The 27,640-nt window shown below is 49.0% G+C and overlaps 2 protein-coding genes across 7 annotated transcripts in view; both read left to right on the top strand.

Moving 5' to 3' along the window:
• The window catches only part of LOC125154806 (uncharacterized), a 520,558-nt gene that overhangs the window by 426,022 nt on the left and 66,896 nt on the right, over positions 1–27,640 (top strand). The gene's annotated exons all lie outside the window — the stretch shown is intronic.
• LOC125154812 (arp2/3 complex-activating protein rickA-like) overlaps positions 9,646–27,640 on the top strand; it is a 50,903-nt gene continuing 32,908 nt past the window's right edge. For 3 of the 6 annotated variants that reach the window (XM_047839480.1, XM_047839479.1, XM_047839478.1), the window contains exons 1-2: positions 9,651–10,910; positions 19,955–20,092. In XM_047839480.1, coding sequence (XP_047695436.1) covers positions 10,252–10,910; positions 19,955–20,009 — 714 coding nt within the window. In that variant the 5' untranslated portion in view covers positions 9,651–10,251 and the 3' untranslated portion in view covers positions 20,010–20,092. Of the gene's footprint in view, positions 10,911–15,522; positions 15,897–19,954; positions 20,093–27,640 lie in introns of those variants that run through there. The other 3 variants (XM_047839477.1, XM_047839481.1, XM_047839476.1) reach the window with 3 other exon arrangements.

The following is a 27,640-nucleotide window of genomic DNA, read 5'->3' as shown; positions in this document are numbered from 1 at the left end:
AGGCCAGGTTCATTTTACTTCTATCCACACTCCTGAGAGCTGACTACAATGCCAGGCATCATTCCAGATGCTTGACCGATAGGAACGGAACGCCTACAACCCTCATAATGACCCCCTGCGGGAGGCACTGCTTTACAGACTGAGGTGAAGGTCGGTCCCTCAAGCTGCGGAACCTTGTAGAAAACTTCATTCTATTGCTTTTCAAACCTATTTCCCAACCTGGATTTGGATCCCTCCCCCGACACTTCAGTTGCTTAAATGATATCTGTGTGTGCGTGTGTGTGTATATACGTACACACACACACACACACACACACACACATATTTATACATTAAACACATATATGTAACGTATGCACACGTACACATACATACAACGTACTTAAATGCAATTGCAAAAATCAATCCGATACTCTTAGCATCAATTTTTAAGTTTGAAATCTGAACTACATACTGCATACTAGCCTAAGATACTGCTCTACCTCTTATTGTTAATGTTATTGTTCTTTTTTTTAGTCTCATTTTTTTTTTTTGTTTCTATTTCTTGGTAGTTTTATTCTTGGTTATAAATGGAAGGCAGGAAGCAAAGTCTTAAGGGCAACAGACTTTGTACCTCAACAGACTTTCAGTTTGTTTCCTTTCTTGTGAGCTCTGTTGCTTTCTTAAGTAGATCCGCAAGGCCTTAAGTGTTGAATCAGGTAAAAACAAAAGAAAAGAAAACAAAACTGAGCCTCAATTAACTCACACGCTATCGTTTCTTCCCAACAGAGGCTACTGGTATTGCCTTTTGGCTTCAGCTAACACCCAATGACTTTACAAGGATGAATAGGATCTAAAATCTAGTGCCTTCAGTGTAAGTACTCATTGACTAATGGGCAAGGCATTTATGAAAAAGGAACCAACATTCACAAGAGGGTGAGTTAAGTAGGAGAAGTCAATCAGAAAGTTCCCATGGTACAGTGTCTCATATCTGACTTAAGCAAACAAAAAACCCAGTGAATACAGAATAGAGTAACAGGATGTCATGGGCCTGAATAATGCTAAAGTTCTTTTGGAAAAAATAAAACACTTAAGCACATGTAGTCTGAATATTTTCTCCCAGTCTGTCTTGCCCGTTCATTTTCTCAGTGCATCCATTTTTCCTTTGTAACTAGTGCTTTTTTTGGTTCTGTATCCAAAACATTTGCCTACCTCAAGGTTGTCAACATATGCTCTCATGGTTTCATCTAAAAGATTTATGGTTCTAGCTTTTATATTTCGGTTTACGATCCATCCCAAATTAATGTGTACAGAACGAGGTAGGGGCTAAGGTCCATTTTGTTTCCACTTGAATTTCCACTTTACCCAGAATTAGTCATTAAAAAGACGTCCCTTTCGCCCACTGAATTGGCTTGACAATCTAGGTGAAGATCAACCAACAGTACTTGTGTTTGGTCTATTTCTTGGGACTCTTTATTCTGTGTCACTGATCTATCTCTATGCCAAAGACTTTGATTGCTGTGGCTTTACTGCAAGTCTTCAAATTAAGCAGTATTAAAGCAGTTTAAGTTCTTCAACTCTGCTCTTCGTTTGAAGACTTTTTTGGCTATTCAAGACCCTTCACGTTTCCATATACATTTTCGAAACAATCTCTTAATTTCTTCTAAAAAAAAAAAGAAAGATGGCTAGGATTTTTGACGGTGATTGCACTGATTCCACGGATCAAGTCAGGGAGAACAGGAATCTCAAAACATCAAATCTTCCAATGCATGAACAAAGTGTATCTCCCATTTACTTCAGTCTTCTTGAATTCCTCTCAACAATGTTTTACGGTTTTCTGTGTAAAGGTGTTTTGCGTCTTTCATTATAATCATTCCTACCCACTTTAGGTTTTTGGATGCTATTGGCAATGTTTTCAATTTGAATTTTCCTACCCATGTATGTATACGTACAATATATCTATCTGACAAAGAATTCCTATCCAGAATATAGAATAAATTCCAATGAGTCCAAACCAAAAACCATTAACAACAAAAATGGGCAAAAGACTTGAACAGACAGTTCACGAAAGATGTAGGAATGTCCAATAAGCACACAAAAAGATGCCTAAGATCATTAGTCACCAGGGAAATGCAATTTAAACCCATAACGAGATGCTCTTTCACCCTCACTGACAATACAGAATGCTAACAAGGATGTTGAGCAACTGGAGTTTCAATATATTGCTGGTGGGAAGTGCAAAGCGATAAACCACTTTGGAAATTAGTCTAGCAGTTAAATATATACCCACCCTGTGACTAAGCAATTCTATTCCTAGACGTTTGTTTGAGAGAAATTGAAGACATGTATAAGAACGTCCCTTGTAGCCTATTTGCAATGACCAAAAACTTCGATACAACTCAAATGTCCTATCATTGGAGAACGCACGAACAAATTATGGTGTATTCATACATGTATAGGAGCAAACTACTTTACACTGACAAAGACTCTTTCCTTGACCAAACTCTAGCCAGGTTCCTCGAGCCCTCTTCTCAACTAGGCTTCACCCTTGACTTACTGTATAGAGACTCGAACAAACACTAATGAAGACTTTAACAGCTCAAGGCTCCACCCCTAGGATGATTCCGGTACCCCTTAGTGCCTGCCCGAGAAAACTCAAGGCTGCCCAAAGCATCCATTGCTTTTTCTAGCCAACACTGAAAGATCAGGTCCCTGTCTCCCAGTGAGCAAATCCAGGTGGTTTCACATGAACCAATACCTTTTCTGGCTTTTGTAATTTTTTACTTCTGATTTTATTCACCCCCAACTTTACTCCCTCATTCTCTCTTTAAAATCTCCTCTGTACAAATTGAAGTTGAATTTCATTCACTCTGGACTCTTTTCCTTATTGGAATAGTTAATTACTGATTAAACTCTGTCCTCACCACGTGAACTACTATCTGGCTTTATCTTTAAAAAATTTTTTTAATGTTTATTTATTTTGAGAGACTGTGTGTGTGCGTGGATGCACACGCAGAGGAGGAGCAGGGGGTGGGGAAGACAGAGAGAGAGAGAGACAGAGAGAGAGAGAGAATCCTAAGCAGGCTCTACACTGTCAATGCAGAGCCAGACATGGGGCTCAATCCCACAAACCGTGAGATCATGTCCTGAGCCGGAATCAAGAGTCAAAAGCTCAAGTGACCAAGCCCCCCAGGCGCCCCTGGCTTTCCCTTTGATAACGCAAACAACATGGATGAATCTCAAGGAACACAGTTGAGTGAATGAAGACAAAAGAATACATACTGTATGACCCTATTTCTATGACATTCGAAAACAGGCAAATCTAATCTACCACAGATTTCGAAACCAGAAGATGACTGGTGAGGGTAAGGAGACTATTTAGAAAGATGTAACAAGGGAAGTTTCTAGAGTTTCAGATATATTTTATATCTTGTTTTGGGCGGTGGTACACAGATACACCGTTGACTCTTGAACAACACAGGGGTTGGGGTGTCAACCTCCTGTGCAATCAAAACTTTGAATATAACTTTCGATTCCCCAAACACTTCACTACAAATTGACTACTGTTGACCAGAAGTCTTAACAGTTGATTAACATGTATTTCGTACGTTAGATTTATTATATATTGTATTCTTTCAATAAAGTAGGCTAAAGAAAATATTAAGAGGGGCACCTGGGTGGCTCAGTTGGTTAAGTGTCTGACTTTAGCTCAGGGCACGATCTCATAGTTCATGGATTCGAGCCCCGCATCGGGCATTCTGCGGTCCGTGTGGAACCCACTTTGGATCCTCTTTCTCCCTCTCTCTGCCTCTCCCTTGCTCGTGCACGCTGTCTCTCTCAAAAATAAATAAGCATTAAAAAGAAAGAAAATATTAAGAAAATCAAAACGAAAATACGTTTAGAGTACCGTACTGCATTTATCGAAAAAACCACATATAAGTGCAGTTCAAACCCATGTTGTTCAAGAGTCAACCATATACGCTTGTTAAGACTCATCAAACTGAACACTAAAGACCTGAGCATTTTATTTTATAAATCATCACCCTCTCACCCCTGCTCTCCCACCTCCATTTTCTTCCTTCCCCTCTCCCTCTGTCTCTTAAGAATACCTGGGGAAATTCTGAAGAACAAGAAAGATGAGCGATATAGCTGACCCTCCCAGTTCCCCATTCAATATCCACTTACCCCTTCCTCCTTACCCCCATTTTGTTTGAGGTATCAATCTGCCCCGTGAGAAATCCTCCCCTCCCACACTTTCTTGCAGCTAGGGGTGAGGTCACCTGCCCAATTCTGGCCAATGAGAAGTATGTGGAAGTCTACAGGGTGGGACTCCCTGAAAAGCTATTGCTTCCACGGACTCAAACACATGCTTTGGTTAGTATCGCTTTCTTTTCTTTCTTCCTGGAGCACAGCTGCTCAAATGAACTAAGGAGATTGTGCTAGTCCCTGATACAACCCTGTTTTACCCCAAGCTAGAGGAGCTCTTGGCAAGTCACGACTAACACTTCGCAAGTGAAAATGTTTAGGCATCGAAATGAAAAAAGCAATTCCGCCTGGAAGTCAAGAATGATCTACGCATTGCTGTGATAAAGTATACATAAGAATTTAGTATGTAAGTGATATTTCAAATCAATGGAGGATACAGACCATCAACGGACAGTGTAGGAACAAAAACTGCTAACTTCTAACATACAAAATTATAAAGATAGATGAATGCTCTAAGCAATAGAAGCCAAAACCATACAAGTGCTTTTCTTTTGAAAATGCAGTGAATGAAAATGGTCTCATAACACGTTACCCAAAAGCCCCAAGCCATAAAGTTAGACTGTCAGATTTGGCACCATAAAGAGTCAGAATTTCTGCATCATGAAACGTATGGTACAAGCCAAACTTAAAGACAAGCAACAGTTTGAGAGAAAATAATGGAACACATACGTAGGCAAAGGACTACTACCATACATATGACAAGTTCTTACAGACCAATAAAAACATAAATGAAACAAAAAACCAAAAACCCAGTTAGGAAAATATAAGGAGAAAGGCGTCCTGTAAAAAAATATCAGAGATAGTGAAGAGCTAAAAATGCTCAGTCTTAGGACACCAGGGTGGCTCAGGCGGTTGAACGTCTGGCTTCGCCTCAGGTCATGATCTCACAGTTTGTGAGTTCCAGCCCCGCGTCAGGCTCTGTGCCAATAGCACAGAGCCTGCTTCGGATCCTCTCTCTCCCTCTCTCTGCCCCATCCCCGCTTGCTCTCTCTCTCTCTCACTCTCTCAAAAATAAACATAAAATTTTTTAAAATAAAAATACTCAGTCTTACTAGTGAGTATACTAAAAAAGTTTTTTAAATAAAATAAAACATTTTAAGAGGTATTATCCACCTGCGAGCTGACAAACAATTTAAGAGACTGAGAATACTCTGTGTTTAGCATCTCTTTTCCCATGAGAACAGAAACGGACACAACCTCTTTCAAGGACCACTTTGCAAAGGCTTCTCCCCTGAAATCCATCTCACTGGAAACCTGAAACGCACATGCAAAGATGTTTATCGCAGCCCCGTTTTAAGAGCAAAATCAGAGCTACCCAAATAATGGACAGAAGAACAGTCCCATAAACTAAAACCACATTGTAGAATACTGTTCAGCCATTACAACAACAACAAAAAAAGGAGACAAAAAATTATATGTACAGTATATTCAAATTAGACTAATGAGTTGGGGAAAAGTACTCACTTTGGCCCTTTAACAAATTAACCATTAAGGGGCACCTGGCTGGCTCAAAGAGTATGTGATTCTTGACCTCAGGGTTGTGAGTTTGAGCTCCACATCGGGTGTAGAGACTACTTAAAAACAAAACCTTGGGGGTGCGGGGGGGGGAATCTGGGTGGCTCAGTCAGTTAAGCATCTGACTCTTGACATCAGCTCAGGTCATGATCTCACATTTTGTGAGATCAAGCCCCGCATGAGGCTCTGCACTGACAGAATGGAGCCCGTTGGGGATTCTTTCTTTCCCCCCCTCTCTCTGCCACCCTCCTCAACCCGGCGTGCACACACTCGCCCGCTCGCTCGCTCGCTCGCTCACGCTCTCTCTCAAAATAAATAAGCGTTAAAAAAAATAACAAAAAATAAATAAATAAAATCTTAGGGGCACATGAGTGGCTCAGTTAGTTAAGCGCCTGGCTCTTGATTTTGGCTCAGGTCACGATCTCATGGTTTGTGGGACCGAGCCCCACACTGGGCTCCACGTAGATGGCATGGAGCCTCTCTCACCCTCTCTCTCTCTGCTCCTCCACCTCCCCCCTCAAAAATAAATAAACATCAATAATAATAATAATGTTTAAAAAATTAAAAAATCTTAAAAACATAATCATTAAAAAAAAATTAGTATTCTAGATGTGAAATCATTGTTTTTCATAGATATTTTCCAAAATTTAATTTGTTCCTTTTTTTCTTTTTTTCAACGTTTATTTATTTTTGGGACAGAGAGACAGAGCATGAACGGGCGAGGGGCAGAGAGAGAGGGAGACACAGAATCGGAAACAGGCTCCAGGCTCCAAGCCATCAGCCCAGAGCCCGACGCGGGGCTCGAACTCACGGACCGCGAGATCGTGACCTGGCTGAAGTCGGACGCTTAACCGACTGCGCCACCAAGGCCCCCGTGTTCCTTTTTTGAAAACATGAGGAGAGGGTTGCAGAAAATCCACGATTTACGGGACCTTCCTGATGGGCAAGTTGGGCAGCTAATTTATCCTCACCAGAATATTCCAATTCTAAAGTGACACATCTTCTCGGAGGATGGAAAGCAGCAGCCCCCACCTTCAAATATTCAGATCAATCTCTCAAGCGCTGCTCTCTGGGCACAGCTGCAAAGATGCAATCCGTGTGCTGGAAAGGCCTAGGCCCTTGGGAAAATGCCGCCTCTCCAGGGAGGTGATCCTGTGACCCACCTGCACCTCAAGGGGGACATTTTTGGATTCGGTTGAAATCAGATTAACTTGTGTAATTTTTACAACAGGATTTCAGTCTTACAGCCCCTGGCCTGGTTTCTAAGACAGACAGACCACTGAAATCCAGTGAAACAGAACAGCAGAATGTTGAGACCTCATCAGGAAGTGCAACCCTGAGCATCGGCATTCAGTTCCTCGTCACTTTGCCGCCTGAGAAATGGGTCTAGCGGGCACGTGGCTAAGGCAGACACGGTCATTCCCCGCACCTTTCTTCTCGCGGGGGGAGACAAACGTTCAACACTACGCCTACGCCGCAGCCAGACTGACCACCGCCAAGGACACGCACAGAGAACACGGAAGGGGCTGGGCCTGGTGTGCAAGTGTCAGGGGCCTCCTGGTGGGAGCCACATCTGAGATGAGCCAGAGGGCTTGGCTTCTTCTTTCACTCACTGGCCTCACCCACATCCGATCTGTCAACACATCCCATCACCTCCTCCTTCAAAACGTACCCAGAATCTGGGCGATTCTCAGCCCTTCCAGTGCTCCCATCCTGACCCAAGACAGCAGCACCTCTGTCTTGGAATATTCCATCAGCCTATGAACTGATCTCCCTGCTTCCGTTCTTGCTCCCTACAGGCTGCTCTCAACAGAGAAGCTAGAGTGATCCCATTAAAACCCAAGTCAGGTCACCTCGTTCTTCGGTTCAAAAGTCTCCATCGGACACCACCACAAGTCCCTAAGACCCCTTCAGCCCTCCTCCTTCTCCCTCATGCTGGCCTGGTCCTTCCTGGAACAAGTCAGGCCTGCTCCCTCCATGGGGCTTCCTACCCTGCCTGCTCTCTGCCTGGGACACCATTTCCAGAGACATCCACAGGTCTCCCTCCCTCGCCTCCTACAAGTCTGTGCCCACCGTTGTCCTTCTCAGGGGGCCATCTCAGGGGAAACTCTAAGCTCTACTCAGAGATACCAGCCTAGAGGGCATCAAAAGGACAGGAAAAAAAAAAAAACACCCAAACCCCTCAGGTCCTAAGGAAAAACACCCTGAGGACATAGCAGAAATAACTGACCAAGCAAGGTGGAAAGCAGAGATCAGGGGTGGAGAGAGGCCGCGCTGCTCACGCATAAGGCGGCGCGGCACCAGGGCGGAAACGCAGGGTGCCACCGCGGCGATGGTGACAGACATGGATGAGAAGAGGTGATCACTAGAGACGGGGCGTTCCAGAAAACGAGTGCCCTGTGCGTAGCCTGGTTCCTCCACACGCACCGTGAAGCCGACTCGGCTGATGGCAAGAAGGTCGAGACAGACAGGAGGACTGTGGGCCAGGCACCCAAGACGTCCACGAATCAGGTGAATAACCAGGAGAAAACAGTAATGAGGAGGAAGAGAGGATGCTGCACGTGGGGACCATGGATCTCAAACAAACGGGGGGTTGGGGGGGGGTCAAAGAACAAGGACACAAATCTTGCACCCCCGATCCTGAAATCTCATACCCCGGGGTTAGAGAAAACAGAGGCACCATCTGAGAGGACTTCAAAAAAGGATATCCCCGGGGAAGGACCAGGGTCAAAGCAAAGAGAGGGAAGAGATGGCTAAGGAGAGGCTGAGGAAAGAGACGAGGCTGGCGATTAAGGAGTGGGAATTTCCCAGGACACAGGGAGGGTCTGGGGAGAGGGGGTCAGGGGTAAACAACAGAGGGAACTGCCTTGGGCGGGCAGCACAGGACGGAGAAGACAAGGAGAGGGGAGATGAGAGTTAGCGATCACAGTAAGCGCTGGAAAAATACCTGCGGAATCCCATGGAATTTTTAAGCATAAGCCCAGAATGTCCGCTCAGAAGAGTTCTCACTGTAGGACCGCAGGACTGAGAGCACAGGCCCATGCTGATGGTCACGGCACTGACGATGACAACTGGGACAGTGCTGATAATAACCACCAGTCTTCGACCCCTGCCACGTGCCAGGCACTGTGGGGAGCGCGCCACATTTAATCCCGCCGACAGCCGTCTGACACCGTTCACATCACCACTATCCCTGGGAGGGCTCTGAAAGGAAGGAGGGAACAACCTGCAAGGCAAGTAACAGAACCGCACGAGTCCTGGGAAGCTAACTGGCTCCTGTGTTAAATTAGGGCTGTTATGGCCGTAACCTGAGGCGGGGGGAACCAGCCTGATCCACAGGGATGACATATTCAGTAACTTCAACCAAACAGTGTTCGGAATGGAGGGAAATCAAAACCAGTAGTAACAATTTATTGAAGGCTTCATGCTGTGCCAGATCCGTGCTAACTGCCTCGTGTCTGCGATCTCATTGAATCCTCACATCCCGAAGGCGGGTTACCATTGTTATCCCCCCACTTCAAAACTCAGAGACAGACAGCCCACGGTTCACGCAAGGAATCCCTGTTTAATAACGTGATCCTTTTGACAAGATTGAAGGGTTTAACACATTACGGTGAAGATATCACGGATCTTGAAGGAGAGAGACCTACAACATGTCTTAAAACACTAACTTACAGATTCTCACAATCTTTTTGCGTGTTTTTTTCAGATGAGGGAAAGGCCAGTGCAAAAGAAGCTTCAATGAAATGCGTCCAGATGGGAAACACGCCCAGTCTTTATAGCCCAGGACCTATCCCAGCAGATTCTGATTCCGTGAGTCTAGAGTAGGACATGAGCATCTGTGGTTTCTTTCTTTCTTTCTTTCTTAATTTTTTTTAAACATTTATTTATTTTTTGAGAGAAAGAGACACAGCATGAGCAGGAGAGGGGCAGAAAGAGAGGGAGACGCAGCATCAGAAGCAGAGCCCGATCAAGAAACTTGATGCAGAATGGTTTAGCGGCAGAGCTAGGATCAGCTTGACAGAGCCTGGCCCCGAGGTCCATGTTTTAAATCACTATGCTTAGTCTCCAAGAACCTACAAAAAGTGCGAGCCTTAACCCAAAACCTTGGCATTCCCCACCTACATTCCCTAGTGGCCCCAGCTTCAAGGGCATTCTACCCATTCCTTTAACAGTTCGCACTCCCCTGCTCTGCCCCAACACCCTCCTATATCCCCGTTTTGCATTCGGCCTTGTGATCTCAGCTTCAACATTATTGCCTAAATTACAAACTCGAATGGCATGCCGTATTTCTCAGCACTCAACACAAAACCGTAATTGTGTATTTCACGGGGAATTATTTGCTTCCTGTCTTTTCCGACGAGGTGGTGCTGCCATCAGACGCCACGTCAGTCCTATTCATCATGTGTTCCCAATAACTGAATACCCACCAACCATTCAAAAAAGAAGGCTTTGGCACAACGGATACGCTCAATAATTTCTGTGGAACGAATGAATAAATACACTCGAGCCTCGTGCTTCCAGGTGTTTAATACATGTCTCTGCTCACGATACTGCCCTCACTACACCCTCAAGTATCTAGACCCCTGTGGCATAATTGCTCCGGCCTGGGAGGAGAAGGAGGTGGAGGAAGAGGAGGAGGAGGAAGAGGAGGAGCCGCCGCGGCCGCCGCCGCCGCTGTCGCCGCCTCCGCCGCCGCCTCGGCTGGAAGCGACGAACCTCCGCCAGGCCGTCCCCCGCGTCAGCCAGGGCGATGTTCCGGCCCGGGAGGGGGAGGAGGAGGAGCCTCCGCTGCCGCCGCCGTCGCCGCCGCCGCCGCCTACGCTGTCTCCGCCGGCAAGCGATGTATCTGCGCCAGGCAGTCCCCCGACCTCCCCGGCCCGAGCCCCGCGGGCCGCCGCGGCCGCCGCCATGAAGAAACACTTCAAACGCGGCCCCCCGGCTGGTGGCGCCGCTGGAAGTGACCCGGCGGAGAGGGATGGGCTCCGGCCCCGGAGCAGCCGCCATCGCCTCCACTGCTGCCGGCGGCCGGGAAGCAATGTAGTCCCGCCAGGCCGTCCCCCGAGCTGCACAGTCCGAGACCCGCGGGCCGCAGCTGGCGCGGCCGCCGTGAAGAGGCAGTTAAACCGCAGGAAACAGACCGTGGGCAGGTGAGTGAGCCGTGCCGGGCGGGAGCGCGCGGGCCGGAGACCTGGGGTCGGGGTCTGGGCGCGGGCCGGGCCGGGGCGGGCCGGCTGCCCCGCGGGGCCCCGCGCTCCGGCCCGGCCGTCCGCCCGCTCCGCGCCGGGTCCGCTGCGGGCCAGGGACGAGGGCTGCGCCACGCCGCGGCCAGGCGGCCAGCTCGGGCCGCCGCCCGAGCTCCCGGGAACAGTGGGGCGGGCCGGCCTCCCGGGACGCCCGCCGCGTGGGTCCCCGCCGCCCATTGTCCCGGCCCCGCTGAGCGTCGTCCTCTGGGGTCTGGCCCCAAGCTTTCCCCGGGCCTCCCCCCCTCTCCCGGGGCTTTGCCTTGGGCGAAGTGTGCCCGAGGCCTGGCGGGCGCGGTGCTCTGGGGGGCGGCATTCTCAGCCTTTCCGGGTCGCCCGGCCGCTGCCGACCGACCGTCCACCTCCAAGTGCCTGATGGCAGTAAATAAGTAAGGGGCGATCAGAGCCCATCGGAGCCGCTTAGGGAGACTCGGGACTCCCTTGGAGGGACTTTGGAGGGTGTGCCGTCTCCCAACCGTGGCCCCTGTGGACCGGACTGCTCAAGTTCTTCACCTGTAGACATTTGGAACCGGGAGGAAAGAATTGTGGAAAGGCCTTGGGCAAATGGAAAAACAAAAAGAGGTGGGGGGCTTTCCAAACAGCTTTTCTCACTTTGGATTGGGGAGCAAATCCTTGTCCAGGTTTCTCTGGTATGGCTTCAATGCTTGACAGGAAGCGATCGATGATGAAATGACAGAAGAGACCGGAGTTTGTAGTGGTTTTGAGAGCCTCTGGAGGTTGATCATGGTGTGCTGTGTTATCTGGGGTAAATCTTTCAAGGTCTTTCAGGGCAGTGAGCCGTCCTGTCCCCGCTGACTGTTTCCTCCGAGAAGGGGTATGAAAGTGTGACTTTTTCATTGCTTTTTCTTCTTCTTTGTTTTCAACAGTTGAGTAAAAGGGGGCGTTTGGTTTGGCCAGAGCACGTGGGGACACTCCTTTTCTGTGTGTGTCTGAAAACACTTTTACCTCCCCTTGAGCTTTCTATGTTTGCTTTTTACACTTTCGTTCCCCCCCCAACCTTTTGCTCAGTTTTCAATTTCGTTGCTACCCCCACCCTGTTATCTTCGTGTGCGCTTATCCTGTTTCCAGAGTGGATCCCTGTCCCTACAGCCTAGCGGTGCCTACTTTTCTGTCATTTGTAGGAAAATGATAGAAATAACGAGTGCCAAGGGGAAGGCAGACGGAATAGTCGTGGGGCCCAAAGCTTCAAGCAGGCATCTGTGAATGAGTTACAAGATAACTCCTTAGGAGTTGTCTCCTCCTCCCCCCACCCCAGCATTCTCAGTAACATGCATTGTGAAATCAGTATTTAGTGACTATCAAGACCCATCTGTCACATTGTCGTTCTGGCCAGTTTGCACATCTCATGAGGAAAGGGGCGTTTGCTCTTTTTGCACAAAGTTGTGAGACGTTTCAAGCTATCAAGCCACTCAGGGTCTCTTTGGCTCCGGCTTCCTCCGTAGCAGCTTCTCTCTTCGCGCTTCCGAATTACAGCCGTATGTGGCTCCTTTCGGTTGCCAGAGGCCGCCGAACCTTCTTCCCTGTTAGCCTCTGCCTGGAAGTCTCCAAAGCTCCTTTCGCCTCACCTGCCCTATACCTGCCTCCTACTCATTCTTTAGGTGTCCAGGCAAAGGTCACTGCCTCTAAAAGACCTTCTCTGATGCTCCAACGTGGATGGGGAGTCCCTCTCCTGGCCACTTACATACGTCCACATAGCGCCTGCTTTTCTATAATGCAACGCCTGTTTACTTGTTAGTATTCTCCATTAGACTGAACGCCTTGAGAGTCCTTGCCATCTTTCTGTTTCCTTGGCCAGCTCTGCTGTGGCTCCTGTCCTAGGGTCGATTCTCCATAAACATTTGTCAATCCAGCACACATCTAGTTCTTACCAGCTCGCTCCGGTGGTGTGAGCCCAAGAATGGGAACATGAAAGCTGGATAAATAGTGATTCGTGGTAGGATTGTTAATTCTGGCCCTGACCTTTGACTCTGTTTGAAAATCTTTATTGCTAGATGCCAGTGGAAGCAGCAGCTGTTACGGAGCTGTCAGGGGTGTGGCAATTTCTGCTCCCAGAGCCAAAACTGTTTCCTGGGGAAGCTTTGGCTTTACTGCTGTTGATTCCCTCGACAAGTTTGTATTTTTTGCACGTCAAGAATTACGAAGGACTAGGGAGGAAAAACGGAGGCAAGAGAGAGCCTAGAATTGTAATTGTGTGTTATTGGCGTAGGCATCAGGATTGGGATTTGGGGGGTATTTGGGTCAAGAGGAAAGGTAGAAAGCAGAGAAGTTACCTCCCCCCCCCCCACCCCCCGCAGCCAGGAGTGATATTCTGTGTGTGAGTGGCTCGCCCATTGTGTCTGTGATGGATGCATAGAGTTCTGAGTGGTGTCTTGCGAGGAAGTATTCTCTTCCCAACAATGAGGACCTCGTGAGTCACCCCACAGTGAGGTTCTGTGGGATGGACGTGTGGGAGAATTCGTAACGGCTAGAAGAAGTTGAGTTCTCATGATGCAGTGTGTGGACAATGGGTGCATGAATCTGTTTCGGGAGATGGTTTGTGTATCACAGGCGCGAGGATGATGCAGTGGTCTCTTGAGTGGGGTGTCCCAAAGAAGAGAATTAGGATGGCTGATTCATCCGTGCAAGAGACCCTTATTGAGCCCAAATTATGTGCCGTTGTGGAAAGTAGAAAAGAATCCAAGTGAATACAAACGCAGCTTCTGCCCTGAAGGGGCTCCACAGACGTGTGGAAGAGATAGGCAAGCAAAAATGATTATGTACCACGAGGTAAGTCCTTACAGAGGGATGGCTGACACACTAAGTGAAACTCTACTCTTATTGGAAGGAGAGAGGTAACACAACACAACAAACAAAAAAACACAGGAGAAAATTTGACCAGAGGCTTTCCCCTCTATCTTTCAACACTTCTTTCAAACTTCTGTTGTATTGAGTAGGTCCCTTTTTTTTTGTTTGATTAAAAAAAATTTTTTTTTGGTAAATATTTATTTTTGAGTGAGAGGGTAGACAGAACAGGAGCGGGGGAGAGGCAGAGAGAGAGGGAAACACAGAACCCGAAGCAGACTCCAGGCTCCGAGCTGTCAGCACAGAGCCTGACGCGGGCCTCAAACCCACGAACCGAGAGATGGTGACCGGAGCCGAAGTCAGACACTTGACCCAGTGAGCCACCCAGGTGCCGCGTAGGTCTCTTTTGATTGTCAGTCAAGCCACCTCGAGGGGCGCCTGGGTGGCTCGGTTGGCTGAGGATCCGGCTCTTGATTTCAGCTCAGGTCATGATCTCACACTTCCTGGGATGAAGCTGTGTGCCAATGGCGGGGAGCCTGCTTGGGATCTTCTCTGTCTCTGCCCCTTCCCCGCTCCCTGTCTCAATGAGGAAAAAAGAAAAAAAACCACAAAACCAGACCAACTGGAATTGTTATAAGCCAAGCTGAAAATTTGATTGGCTCCTATGTGAGGAAAAGAGTCCAAAAGCAATATAGTTGCAGCCAGGGCTGGCTCCAGGGGTTCCACTCTTTAGGGAAGCTGTGTCGATAAGCAGGAATCGCCCCCCCACCCCGACCCCTCCACCCCCCGGCTTCCAACGTCTTCAGTTCAAGTCCCAGAGGGACAAAGAATACCTTTCACTGTGGCCAGAGCCCCAGGATAGACTCTGAAGGTATCTGATGGGGTCAGTTGCCTTTCCCTGGACATGGCAATGGAGTCAGCCCCACGCAAGCCACAGGGGCCTAGAATGGGAGGGTGCTGAGCCCCCTCCCCCGCAAGATAACCGGGGTGTTCTTACCAGCAGGAGGCAGGAAGTGTGGTCTTTTCTAGTCCTGCTAAAAGGAAAGAAAGAGCTTTTTGGAAATCCCTGACGCAGAGAAGCCAGTAGCTGCGGATGGCAGTTGGCGTGGAGGGTGTGGAGGCAGGGGTGCACCAAGGTGGGGAACTTGCGCATTTGGTTGTGAGGTCGATGAGTCCAGGAGGACAGGGATCTGGGGCCTAATAGCAGAGTTGACTATGCGGGTGAGGCTCTGGAAGGGAGTGTCTCTTTGGGTGTCGGCTTCTGCCAAGATGGAAGCTCTCCCTGGAGGCCTGAATGTTCTCCTAGATAGTAGCCTTTAGATAAGTCAGGGTTGCAAACTCCAAGCCTCAGGGGGCCAGGCTAATAAGAAGAAAATAAGAGCGACTTGGACCAGGTGAGGGCCGTGGGGGACCCGACGGCGCCTGTCTTACCAAAGGGCCAGGTGAGAATATGGGCCCGCTGTCGGGCCCGACCTTTGGAGTTGTTGAGAAAGGCCTCAAATCTGGATTTTCATGAAGATGAGGTGGCATTGAATGCCAATTGAAAACGACCACCAGGACCCTGAGCGGGACTAAACAAAACACATCTGTGGCCAGATTCGGTCTGTGGGTCACCAGTGGGCAGTTGCTTGTGGAAAAGGTTGGGGAGGTGAAGATTCCTGCGCTGATTTTTCTCTTTTTCCTCCTGCGCCCCACCCTCCCATTACTACCTTCTCAGTTCTTGGATGTGTCGACGAGCTCGTCCTTTCCTTTACAGAAACGTTTCAGAGATCCGAGAGTAGCCATCATCAGTACTTCTCTCCTGGTTTGGTTTCCCAAGCGCTGTACCGAACCACCTGGCCTGGTCTCACCTACTGGTGCTTGTTATCATTTCTGGTTTAGAGAGAGGAAAAATGACCTGCCGTTGTCTGCCCGGCCAGCGAGTGGCCGAGGCAGGACTTGGGCCCCGGGGTGTGACTCCGGATCCCGTGTGTTTCCGACTGTAGAGACCGGGCCGGCTGCCCGCCAGGGAAGGGTTCCTGTGGATGAAATGTCTTTGGTGCTTGCTGACTTGCTGGGCTAGATGCTTTTGAGTCAAGTCTCTCACTGCCTTGTCCACAGCAACTCCCAGAGGTGATGTTATGGATTCCTGGTTTAATGATGAGGAAGCGAGGACTCAAAGAGGTCATCGGGCTAGTTAACGAGAGCGCTGCCGTTCATCAGAAACCAGGGTTCTGCCTCCAAAGCAGGGAGAAATCCTCACTTCACCCAGGCAACTCTTTCTTTAAGAAACCCCGTGTTAGAATTCTGTGTGACGACGCTTCCACAGAATCCTGGAAGTTGAGAGTTGGATGTTGCTCTAGTGCAGGGGCTCCCGCCAGGGATGGCCCCCTGGGGGACATTTGGCAATGGCCGGAGACGTTTTTGTTTTTGTCGTGACTTGGCTCGGGCGTGGGGTGCTCCTGGCATCTGGCGACACAGGCCGGGGATGCTGCTGACCAGCCTACACCGCCCAGGACAGCCTCGCCGCACAGAATCATCTGGTCCCAAATGTCAAGAGTGGTGAGGTTGGGAAAGCCTGGTCGAGTCCTTTGAGATGCTGGATATGTGAATCGTGAAAACCCAAGATGGGTGATGTTTGCCTGCAGGGTGAAGATGTGTTCTGTTTGGTCTATTTCTTACGTGTGGAAGTCTTGATGACAATCATTGGGCCATACTGAACACTTGGGAGTTTTCACGTGGAAACCTGGACTTCCAGCTTCTTCTCAAATCTTGCAAGACCTAGCGAAGCCTGGCATCGCGCCCTCGCGACGCGAGTACACGTGGTCGTAGCTGCAGCTGCGTAGGTGCTGTCTCGTCTGGGTGGGGCATCGACCGTCCAGTGTGCCCGGGTCCCTACCTGGCTTGTCCTGCTGTGGTACGTTCCTTGCGGACCCACCCCGCTCACAGGTCTCTATCTACCTTCTCCAGGAGCAGCAGAGTCTCTACCTCGAGAGGTAGCCCGTTCCGTTAGGGGCAATGTGAGTCCGAGGCATCTCTGCCCGTGAGTCCCAGGGGAGTCCTCTGCTGCCACGACGCATCTGTCTCCCTTCCGCGAGACGGCCCTTTCTGTGTTCGGCCTCGCAAACAGTGTCCTCGCTCTATCAGCGGTAACATTCTCCCTCCACCCGCCACCTATTCCACGCCCTGACTTCCTCCGCCTTTTCCAGGGGAGGTGGCTGTGCTTGGTTCGCTTCAGTCTGAGTGGAACCCGTCCAGCCTCTGCATAGAGCAGAGGAGGAAAGGAATGTGTTCTCCCCACGACTTCTGAATCCGAGCTTCCGTGGCCTGGTCATCCACTGTATTACCTACTGTGAAATCAAACAGGGTTGTTTATAGGTGAGTGAAGAAAGCCCGTGGTTCGCTGAACCAAAATGAACCCTAAACAGATGTGCTCACGTGTGGCCTTATGGCGTTGGTTTACACGTGAAGGCAGCATGTTATTCTAAGTGGAAACGATGTCTGTGGTCGTGGTTCCCAGTGTGTCCGCGACAGCCCACTGCCCCCGAGATTGGACATGGGTATATGGTGTAGGGTCCCAGAGTCAGTATGCACACCAGGCAGTCTTGTCGGACTGGAGATGTCTGGCCTTTATGATTCTGTTTCTGTTTCTCAAATGTAGGTAGAGGCCATCGTAATCAATCAAGTGTAGATCCATGTACAAATATTATTACACTCCTCCCTGCCGTGTGTGTCTATTGTCTTAAACGTGGATGTGAAAAGTACAGCAGGCCCACGGTCCTTTTTCCAAAACCCTAGGGACCAGATGAGTTTTGGAATTCAGACGTTTTCAGATTTTATTGTATTTTTTTTTTATTTCTTTTTTTTTTTTTACGTTTATTGATTTTTGAGACAGAGAGAGACAGAGCATGAACGGGGGAGGGTCAGAGAGAGGGAGACACAGAATCCGAAACGGGCTCCAGGATCTGAGCCGTCAGCACAGGGCCCGACGCGGGGCTCGAACTCACGGACCGCGAGATCGTGACCCGAGCCGAAGTGGGACGCTCAACCGACTGAGCCAGCCAGGTGCCCCATAAGTAGCCACTGTTTTCAGTTATAGTTCTATCCGTATAAACCCTGCTACCCTTAAAACACCTGGGATCCCAACAGATTTAAAAGACGGTGAATAGTTTGCTCTTTCTTATAGATTTGGCTAATAGGTTCTGTTCAGCGCCGATTTCAATGTCCTGTCGGCCACCTTTCCCTTGACCTTGAAGGGGACATGTTTTACCTTGTTATGCACAGGGCACCCAAACCCTTCTGCTATCACATGTCATCTTTGCAGGCAGGATCTTAACTTACCCATCTTTCTCCGGGAGCACAGGTATGACATCCTACCGTGAGGACATTTGTTGGACAGGTTTGTTGAGGACATACAAGTCTCCAATCTTTCCGTATTTTGGGGGTTCTGGAGGCAACATATTCCTTGTTGTTGATTTTACTTCAGCCCATTTATGCTGTTACTTGTAAAGCAGACCACATTGAGTGGGCCTCCACCCAAACAAAGCGGTTGGAGAATACTCTCCTCCCATAGAGACAAATGTACGTGTATGTCTTCCTTTGGCCACAGCCTCCAAACCCACCAATGTCTACCCTGGTCACAAGTAACCACTGTTTTGGGGTGCCTTGGTGGCTCGGTCAGTGTAAGCATCTGACTTTGGCTCAGGTTGTGATCTCGTGCCTTGTGATCTTGTGGCTCGTGACCTCTCAGCTCTGGAGTTCAAGCCCCGCCTGTGTCAGCGCAGAACCTGCTTCAGGTCCCCCCTCCCTCTCTCTCTCTCTCTCTCTCTCTCTCTCTCTGCCCCTCCCCCATTTTCACTCTCAAACAAGAAAAATAAACATCAAAAAATTATTGCAAAAAAAAAAGTAGCCACTGTTTTTTTAAATTAAAAAGTATTTTTATTAACATTTATTTTTAAGAGACAGAGACAGAGCATGGGCGGGGAAGGGGCAGAGAGAGCAAGAGAGAGAGGGAGACACAGGATCTGAAGCAGGCTCCAGGCTTCCAGCTGTCTGCACAGAGCCCGACGCGGGGCTCAAACTCACAAACTGCGAGATCATGACCTGAGCCCAAGTTGGACGCTCAACCGACGGAGCCACCCAGGCGTCGCTAAATTTTTTGTTACGTTTATTCATTTTTGAAAGACAGCACAAGCAGGGGTGGGGCAGAGAGAGAGGGGGACACAGAATCCGAAGTAGGCTCCAGGCTCCGAGCCTTCACCACAGATCCCAGCGCGGAGCTAAAACTCAGGAACCGCGAGATCACGAACCGCCGCCCCCTCCCACCGGTGCACGGCCTAGCCGGGGCCCGGGAGTCGGGACCCGCGGTGGCGCCGGGACGCGGGGCTCTGCGCGCTCTGCGGAGTGGCTCGGGTTGCTGTGGGGGGAGGAGGTGGGTGGGCGGAGGGGACTCAGGCGGCGGGGCCAGGCCGCGCCCGAGCCCGGCGCTCCTCTGCCAGCCCGGCCCCGCGCGGCCCCCGGCGGGCAGCGCCGCTGGAAGTGACACGGCGAGGGCTGGGCTCCGGCCCGGGAGCAGCAGCCCCCGACGTCGCCACAGACGCCGCTCAGCCGCCCTAGCAGCCACAGCCGCAGTAGTAGCCGCACCCGGCGCAGCTGCCACCGCCACAGACGCCACTCAGCCGCCGTAGCAGCCGCAACCGCCGCCGCCGCTGAGCCGCCGCAGCCGCCGCAGTAGCAGCCGCAGCCGCCGCCGCCGCTCAGGCGCCGCAGCAGCCGCAGTAGTAGCCGCAGTGACCGCCACCGCCGAGGCTGCCGTTCAGCCGCCGCAGTAGCAGCCGCAGGAGGCGCAGCCGCTGCTGCCGTAGCAGCAGCCACAGCAGCAGGCGCAGCCGGCGCCGACGCAGCAGCCGCAGGAGCAGCAACAGGCACAGCCCCCGCCGCCGCAGCAGCCGCAGTAGTAGCCGCAGCCAGTGCAGCCGCAGTCGCAGCCGCCGCCGCCGCTCCGCCCCCGCAGCAGCCGCAGTAGCAGCCGCAGCCAGCACAGCCGCCGCCGCCGCTCAGCCGCCGAAGCAGCCGCAGTAGTAGCTGCAGCCAGCGCAACTGCCGCCGGCGCCGCCGCAGTCGCCGCGGCATCCGCCGCTCAACCCTAACCCTAACCCTAACCCGCTCAGCCCCTGCAGCAGCCGCAGTAACGGCCGCCGCCGCCTCAACCCGGAAGCGTTGTAGCCGCTCCAGGCCCGAGCCCCGCGGCCGCCGCTGCCGCTGCCCTTGAACCGCAAGAAGCAGCTCGCCAAGCAGACCGTGGGCAGGTGAGTGAGCCGTGCCGGGCCGGCCGGGAGCACGCGGGCCGGGGACCAGGGGTCGGGGTCGTGGCCCGCGCCAGGGCGGGCCCGCTGCCCCGCAGGGCCCCGTGCTTGGGCTGGCTGCCCGCTCCGCGCCGTGTCCGCTTCGGGGCAGGGACCAGGCCTGCGCCACGCCGCGGCCAGGCGTCCAGCTCGGGGCCGCCGCCCGAGTCCCCGGGAACGGCGGGGCGGCCGGCCTCCCGGGACGCCCCCCGCGCGGGTCCCCGCCGCCCATTGTCCCGGCCCTGCTGAGCGTCGTCCTCTGGGGTCTGGCCCCAAGCTTTCCCCGGGCCTCCCCCCCTCTCCCGGGGCTTTGCCTTGGGTGAAAACTCGGCTAAATGGTGTGCCCGAGGCCGGGCGGGCGCGGTGCTCTGGGGGGCGGCATTCTCAGCCTTTCCGGGTCGCCCGGCCGCTGCCCACCGACTGTCCACCTCCAAGTGCCTGATGGCAGTAAATAAGGAAGGGGTGATCAGAGCCCATCGGAGCCGCTTAGGGAGACTCGGGACTCCCTTGGAGGGACTTTGGAGGGTGTGCCGTCTCCCAACCGTGGCCCCTGTGGACCGGACTGCTCAAGTTCTTGACCTGTAGACATTTGGAACCGGGAGGAAAGAATTGTGGAAAGGCCTTGGGCAAATGGAAAAACAAAAAGGGGGGGGGCTTTCCAAACAGCTTTTCTCACTTTGGTATGGGGAGCAAATCCTTGTCCAGGTTTTCTGGTATGGCTTCAATGCTTGACAGGAAACGATCGATGATGAAATGACAGAAGAGACCGGAGTTTGTAGTGGTTTTGAGAGCCTCTGGAGGTTGATCATGGTGTGCTGTGTTATCTGGGGTAAATCTTTCAAGGTCTTTCAGGGCAGTGAGCCGTCCTGTCCCCGCTGACTGTTTCTTCCGAGAAGGGGTATGAAAGTGTGACTTTTTCATCGCTTTTTCTTCTTCTTTGTTTTCAACAGTTGAGTAAAAGGGGGCGTTTGGTTTGGCCAGAGCACGTGGGGACACTCCTTTTCTGTGTGTGTCTGAAAACACTTTTACTTCCCCTTGAGGTTTCTATGTTTGCTTTTTACACTTTCGTTCACCAACCCCCCCCCCCCCCCCCCCAACGTTTTGCTTAGTTTTGTTCAATTTCGTTGTTCAACTCCAAGCCTCAGGGGGCCAGGCTATAGACCAGCTCAGGTCATGATCTCCTGGTTCTTGAGTTGGAGCCCTGCGTTGGGCTCTGCACATACAATGCTAAGCCTGCTTGGGATTCTCTCTCTCTGCATTCCCCCCACTCACGCACTCTCACTCTCAAAATAAATTAATAAACCTAACCCCCCCCCAAAGAAAAAACAATTGCATTTGCAACAGCATCAAAAGATAAAATACTAATTACATTTAACTAAAAAAGAGATTCAAAACTTGTACACTAAAACTATAAAACATTATTGAAGGAAATGAAACAAGATTTAAATAAACAGACTCCTGGATTGGAAGACGATGTTGTTAAGATGGCAGCACTTCTCCCATTGATCTACAGATTCAATGAAATCCTGATCAAAACCACAGCTGGCTTCTTTGCAGAAACTGACAGGCTGATGCTAAAATTCATATGGGAATTTATGGAACCCAAAATAGCCAAAGCAGATCTTATAAGAGAAGGACAGAGTTGGAGAACTCACCCTTCCTGACTTAAAAACTTCTTGGAAAGCTACAGTAATCGAGATAGTGTGGTATTAGTGTAAGGAAAGACATGTTGATTAATGGGATAGAATTGAAAATCTAGAAATGTACCATCATATTTAGAGCCAATTGATTTTCAACAAAGGCATCCAGACAACCCAATGGGAGAAAGAACAGTCTTTTCAACAGTGTGGGGACAACTGGATATTGCATGCAAAAGAATGAAGTTGAACTTCTACCTCACACCATAGGTAAAAATGAACTCAAAATGGACCAAAGACCTAAATGTTAAGTGCTAACACTATTAAATTCTTAGAAGAAAGCATAGATGTAAATCTCTGTGGCCTTGACACCAAAAACACAGCAGAAGGAAAAAAACAGGTAATTGACATTATCAAAATTTAAAAATTTTGGGCTTTGGGGTGCCTGGCTGGCTCAGTCAGTTAAGCATTTCTTGATTTCGGTTCAGGTCATGATCCCACAGTTCGTGAGATCAAGCCCCACGTCGGGCTCTATGCTGACAGCATGGAGCCTGCTTGGGATTCTCTCCCTCTGTCTCTGCTCCTGCCCCCACTCATGCACTCTCTCTCTCACTCTCTCTCAAAATAAGTAAACATTAAAAAACGTTTGTGCTTTAAAGGACATAGTTGAAAAGTGAAAAGACAACCCATAGAATGGGGGATAATTTTTGCAAATCATATTTCTGACAAGAAACTTGTACTAATATAGATACAGAACTCTTACAACTCAAAAACACAAAAACAAATAACTCAATTTAAGAATGGGCAAAGGGGAGGCTCCTGGGTGGCACAGTCGGTTAAGCGTCCGACTTGAGCCAGGTCACGATCTCGCAGTCCGTGAGTTCGAGCCCCGCGTCGGGCTCTGGGCTGATGGCTCAGAGCCTGGAGCCTGTTTCCGATTCTGTGTCTCCCTCTCTCTCTGCCCCTAGCCCGTTCATGCTCTGTCTCTCTCTGTCCCAAAAATAAACGGTGAAAAAAAATTTTTTTTTGAAATAAAAAAAAAAAAGAATGGGCAAAAGGGATGCCTGGGTGGCTCAGTCAGTTAAACGTCCAACTTTGGCTCAGGTCGTGATTTCACGGTTTGTGGGCTCAAGCCCCACATCTGTCTCTGTGCTAACAGCTCAAAGCCTGGACCCTGCTTTAGCTTCTGTGTCTCTCTCTATCTCTGTCTCTCTCTCTCTCTCTGACTCTCTCAAAAATAAATAAAACATTTTTTAAAAAATGGAAAAAGTGGGCAAAAAACTCAGTCTAAGAAGATACACCCATGGCCAATAAACATGTGAAAAGATGTCGACATTGTTAGTCATCAGGGAAATGCAAATCCAACCCTCAACAGGATACCACTTTACACTTCCTAGAATGGCTACAATAAAAAACGCAGATGATAACAAGCATTGGAGAGGATAGGAGAAATAGGAATGTGATGCGCTGTTGGTAGAAATGTAAAAGGGTGCAGCCACTTAGGAAGACAGCCTGGAAGTTCCTCAAAAAGTTAAACATCCAGTAATTTCACTCACAGGTATATACCCCCAAAGAATGAAAAACAGGTGTTCAAACAAAAACTTGTACGTGAATGTTTGTAGCAGCATTATTCATCATAGAAAAAAAGGAAAAAACTGCAACGTCCAGCGAATGGATGAAGAAATGTGCTGTACTCATCCAATGGAATAACTGGGAGTAAAAGAAACGAAGGGCCGATGTGTGCTACAACACGGACGAACTGTGAGAACATGTAAGTGGGCGGAGCTCATCTTGAACGACCACCTGATGTGTGTATCATTCCACGTATATGAAATGTCCAGAAGAGGTCAATCCGTGGAAACAGAAAAGAGATCAGTGGGTGCCTAGGGCTGTGGGCAGAAGTGGGATGGAGGAGGGGCAAGCGGGGTTGGGGGAGGTGGGGAGGAAATAAGGAGTTCTCCTGAGAGGATATAGAGTTTCTTGTTGGAGTGATGCCAACACCCTGAAATAGATTGTGGGGATAGTTGCTCAACTCTGCAGATATACTAAGAACTAGGTACATTTTAAATTGGTCAATTATATGGTATGTGAATTCTAGTTTCCATAAAGCTGTTGTAAAAATAACAGTGGTGAGTCACTGATACCAGTGAAAATTAGAGTTGGCTAAGTAATTGTTAGTGTGGTCGTTGCACCTATAACAATTGAGAAAACTATGTGTTGGGAAAAAATAGATTCTTTGTGCAACGATTCTCAACATTTTGACAATCTTACTTTGTCTCCTAGCACATATTTGAACACCTTTGATCATCTGGGACCGTATAAATTCTTTTACATATCTAGAATACATATTTAGCATTCTTTTCAGCTGTCCACAGATGAGGAGGAAAAACGCACTCTTCTTGTGACTCTCTCCTTTACTCTCACACAACGACCACACTCACAACACTTCTAACACCAGATGTGTCGTGTTCCCCTCCCGCCCCCTGGTACCAAGCAATTCTCCATGATACCAGCTGGGTATCTTACAATTCAATTCAATTCCGACCCTAACAGGAGTAGCACAGAACCCATAGGTTAAGGGCCCGGTCCCACGAGACTGCCCCCCACTTCAGATGCCATTTCCAAGTGGTAGGTCCTCAGATTACCCACATTTTATGTTGACCTGGTTGCTAGTCAGAGGTTCCCATGACCACCACCACCCCCGTTTTGAATTCGGTTACTTGCTAGAACAGCTCACAGGACTGAGAGAAACACTGATTTACATTGACAAAGATGATGTGTGGTAGAGCGTACAGAGGACTGTCCAGATGAAGAGATACATGGGGCAAGTTCTGGGAGGGTTCACCAACCCTGTTCACCAGCACGGAAGTTCTCCAAACCCTGTGCCATTGGATTTTTATGGAGACTTCATCACGTTGGCATGAACAACTATTGACTCGTTTTCATCCCTCTTTCCTCTGTGGAGAATGGTCGGAGGGGCAAGGCACAGAGAGAGGTGGTAGGGCTGAAAATCCCCAGCTTCTAATCACGGTCTCTCTAGTAACCAGCCCCCATCCAGGGGCCACCCATTAGCCCATCCAGAGTTTTCTCATTAGAACAAAAGGCACTGCTATCACCCAGGAAATTCCGGGGAATTTAGGAACTGTGTCAGGAACTGGGATCAAATCTCAAATATTGGAACAAAAGAAGCTCTTAGTGCTCTGATGGGTTAGGAAATTACAAGGCTTTTGGGAGTTGTGTGCAGGAACTGGGGGCAGAGACCAATGAACGTATTTTCTATAATTTCATAACAATACTGCTAATGGATTATTTCTCACTGAAGATGGGAATTGTCTTGTTTACATGCTGAATTCGATTATGACTCAGAAATGCTTTCAGATGCAAGTAACAAGAAACCCAACCACAGTGGTTTATACAAACACGAGGCTACCTTTTTCTTCATATGAGAAATCTGTGAGTAGGCAGCTGCTGACATTGGTTTAGATGCTCAACAATGTCAAGGCAAATGTTTCTGGCATTCTCTTGGCCTTTCTCAACATTAGCACTCAAGACAGGAAGAAGGAGGAAGAAGACCAGGCAGCACCAACATCAGAAAAACAAAAGCTTAAAAAAGAAAAAGAAAAAAGCAAAAAAAAAAAAAAAAAAAGCTTTCCTAGGAACCTCACCAACTTCCACTTACATCTGGGTCACATGGCCTCCTCTGGCTGGAAAGTGGATGATAACAGGAGGGTCAGGGATGAGAAGGGGTGGCAGGACATCAACTGACAATATCTGCTAGGATTCCAAAGTCTATGACAAATTCTGGTATATAGCAGGAGGTGTCTCCACAGTCTTTTATAAGTATCTGTTGAATGCATATGATAGAATGTTTATTCACAAATACTCAGTCCTCCTCCCTTGGGAGGTTAAGACATCCATGCTGTGTGGAACCTTGGCATCTGAACTTCCTTCGGCCAATGAAATGAACACAGAAGTGGCTTTAAGAGCCAGGTTCTCTTTTCTTTGCCCCTGTGATCATGGAAGCAGTTGTCAAAGTGGAGCCTCTATCCTCTCCAGTCCTTAAATGGACATGATGAGAAGAACACCCAGCTTACCCATGGTAGTTAAGGCACTGAGAATATTTAGTTGTTCATTGCAGCTTAACCTAACCCATCCTGACTGATCCAATGTACATACACAGGCAAAGAAATCCACAACCAATCCCCAAATGAAAATTTTACAAACTCGATTTCCTGATCCCATTAATAGCAAGACTGTGCCTAAATGAAGATAAATGATAGCCATCTGGAAGTTAAACAAAATAAAAAATAGCTTCTCTGTCAAAATGGAAATCAATACTGAAAAGACAGACTAGACATTTAAGATGATGAGACCACTGTATACAAATACATACGGGGATGGGACTAAAGTTATTCTTAGTAAAAATTCCTCATCTAAAGCTGATACTGCTAACATAAATACGCTTAAAACGTTGGAAGATTGAGAATAATTGGATGAAGAATTCAAACTAAGCTAGAAAATGAACAGCAAAATAAAAAGTGGTGGAAGAAATTAATAAAGATACGAGCCTCCATTAATCACAAAGCAAAAAGTCTGTGGAATTGATGAATCAAATCAAGGACCAGAACTTTGGAAGGATAAATCAAGCAGACAAGTCTCTGGGAAATAGGATTCCCCTCAAAGCAGGTAGAAAGAGATACTCAATGTAAGGCGTGAGAAACAGACAATATAAATCGGTACACACTTTCTGGTGGGCGGATTGACACAACTGTCAGAATGTAAAATGTGCGTACCTTGAAAATTTGATGAATACATAAGTGTTGGGTTGAACTGACTGAGGTTCTCAAATGTCGAAGTCTCATGGAGAAATACTACTTTTTTGTAAGAAGTTTGAAACCCCAGACTTGGCGAACAGGGGATAAATGGAACTCCCCTCTCCAGAAGCCTTCGGAGAGGGATGTGTCTCAGTCATTGTCCTTGGCCCCACGATTCTATTGAATCGGTCCTATACAAAGGACATGGTCCTAGGTAGCCAACGTCCCCTCTTCTCCTTCTGGAAAATTGTCCTGGATTGTTCTGGGCTCTAACAGCCAAAACCATCCCCAGGCTCCCAGAGCATCCCCAGACTCAAGGGGTGTTCACAGTGATGCCTCCTCCACTCACCGGACTGTCTTTATCTGATGCCTCCAGGGAAGCTCCTTGAGTCCACTTGTCCCTTCTCATGCTGTGAAGCAGGGCCTTTTTGAACTCAGGTTCACATCCCCTCCTCCTCCATCATGTTGCCCTAGGCTTAAATCAGCGCTTCTGGCTGGAAGGCTGGGGCTCATTCTGAGCTCTGGATCTCACTCTGCCTTTAGCATCGCCGTCTCCCATTGGAAGATTTCTTTATGCCCAGAATCCTAGGATGCAAAGTGCAGATACGTCCAGGCTTCTGGCCTAGAGTAGACTCTGGCCGTTGGCATTCGTGGCCAGAAATGAATGCCTGTTCATTCATTTATGCATGTTTACATTGATTTATGAACTCTAGTCACTCAAAAAAATATGTCTTTGCACACCTAATTAGTGCTGGACATTTTTCTAGGCACTGACGATTCAGCAGTGAAAACAACAGAGGAAGATCCTTGCCCTCCTAGAGCTAAGATCCCAGTCAGGTGGATCAACAGTAAACAAAATCAGTAGGTGAACTAAAGTGTGTGTCAGTAGTAAAGTCTATGGAGAAAAAGAAGACAGAGATGGAGGCTAGGGAGTATGTAAGGGGTAGAGGCCCCATTGAATGATGACATTTGGGTAAAGGTATGAGGGAGTGAACCCCGCAGGTTTCCAGGAGAGTTCTGTTCCAGTAGAGGGGATGGCAAGTGAAAAGCCCTAAAGAGGA

Source organism: Prionailurus viverrinus, chromosome E3 (genome assembly GCF_022837055.1).
Source record: "Prionailurus viverrinus isolate Anna chromosome E3, UM_Priviv_1.0, whole genome shotgun sequence".
In the NCBI taxonomy this organism is placed as follows: Eukaryota; Metazoa; Chordata; class Mammalia; order Carnivora; family Felidae; genus Prionailurus; species Prionailurus viverrinus.
Note: the sequence above shows the minus strand (reverse complement) of the source record. Positions and strands in the feature narration are given on the sequence as shown.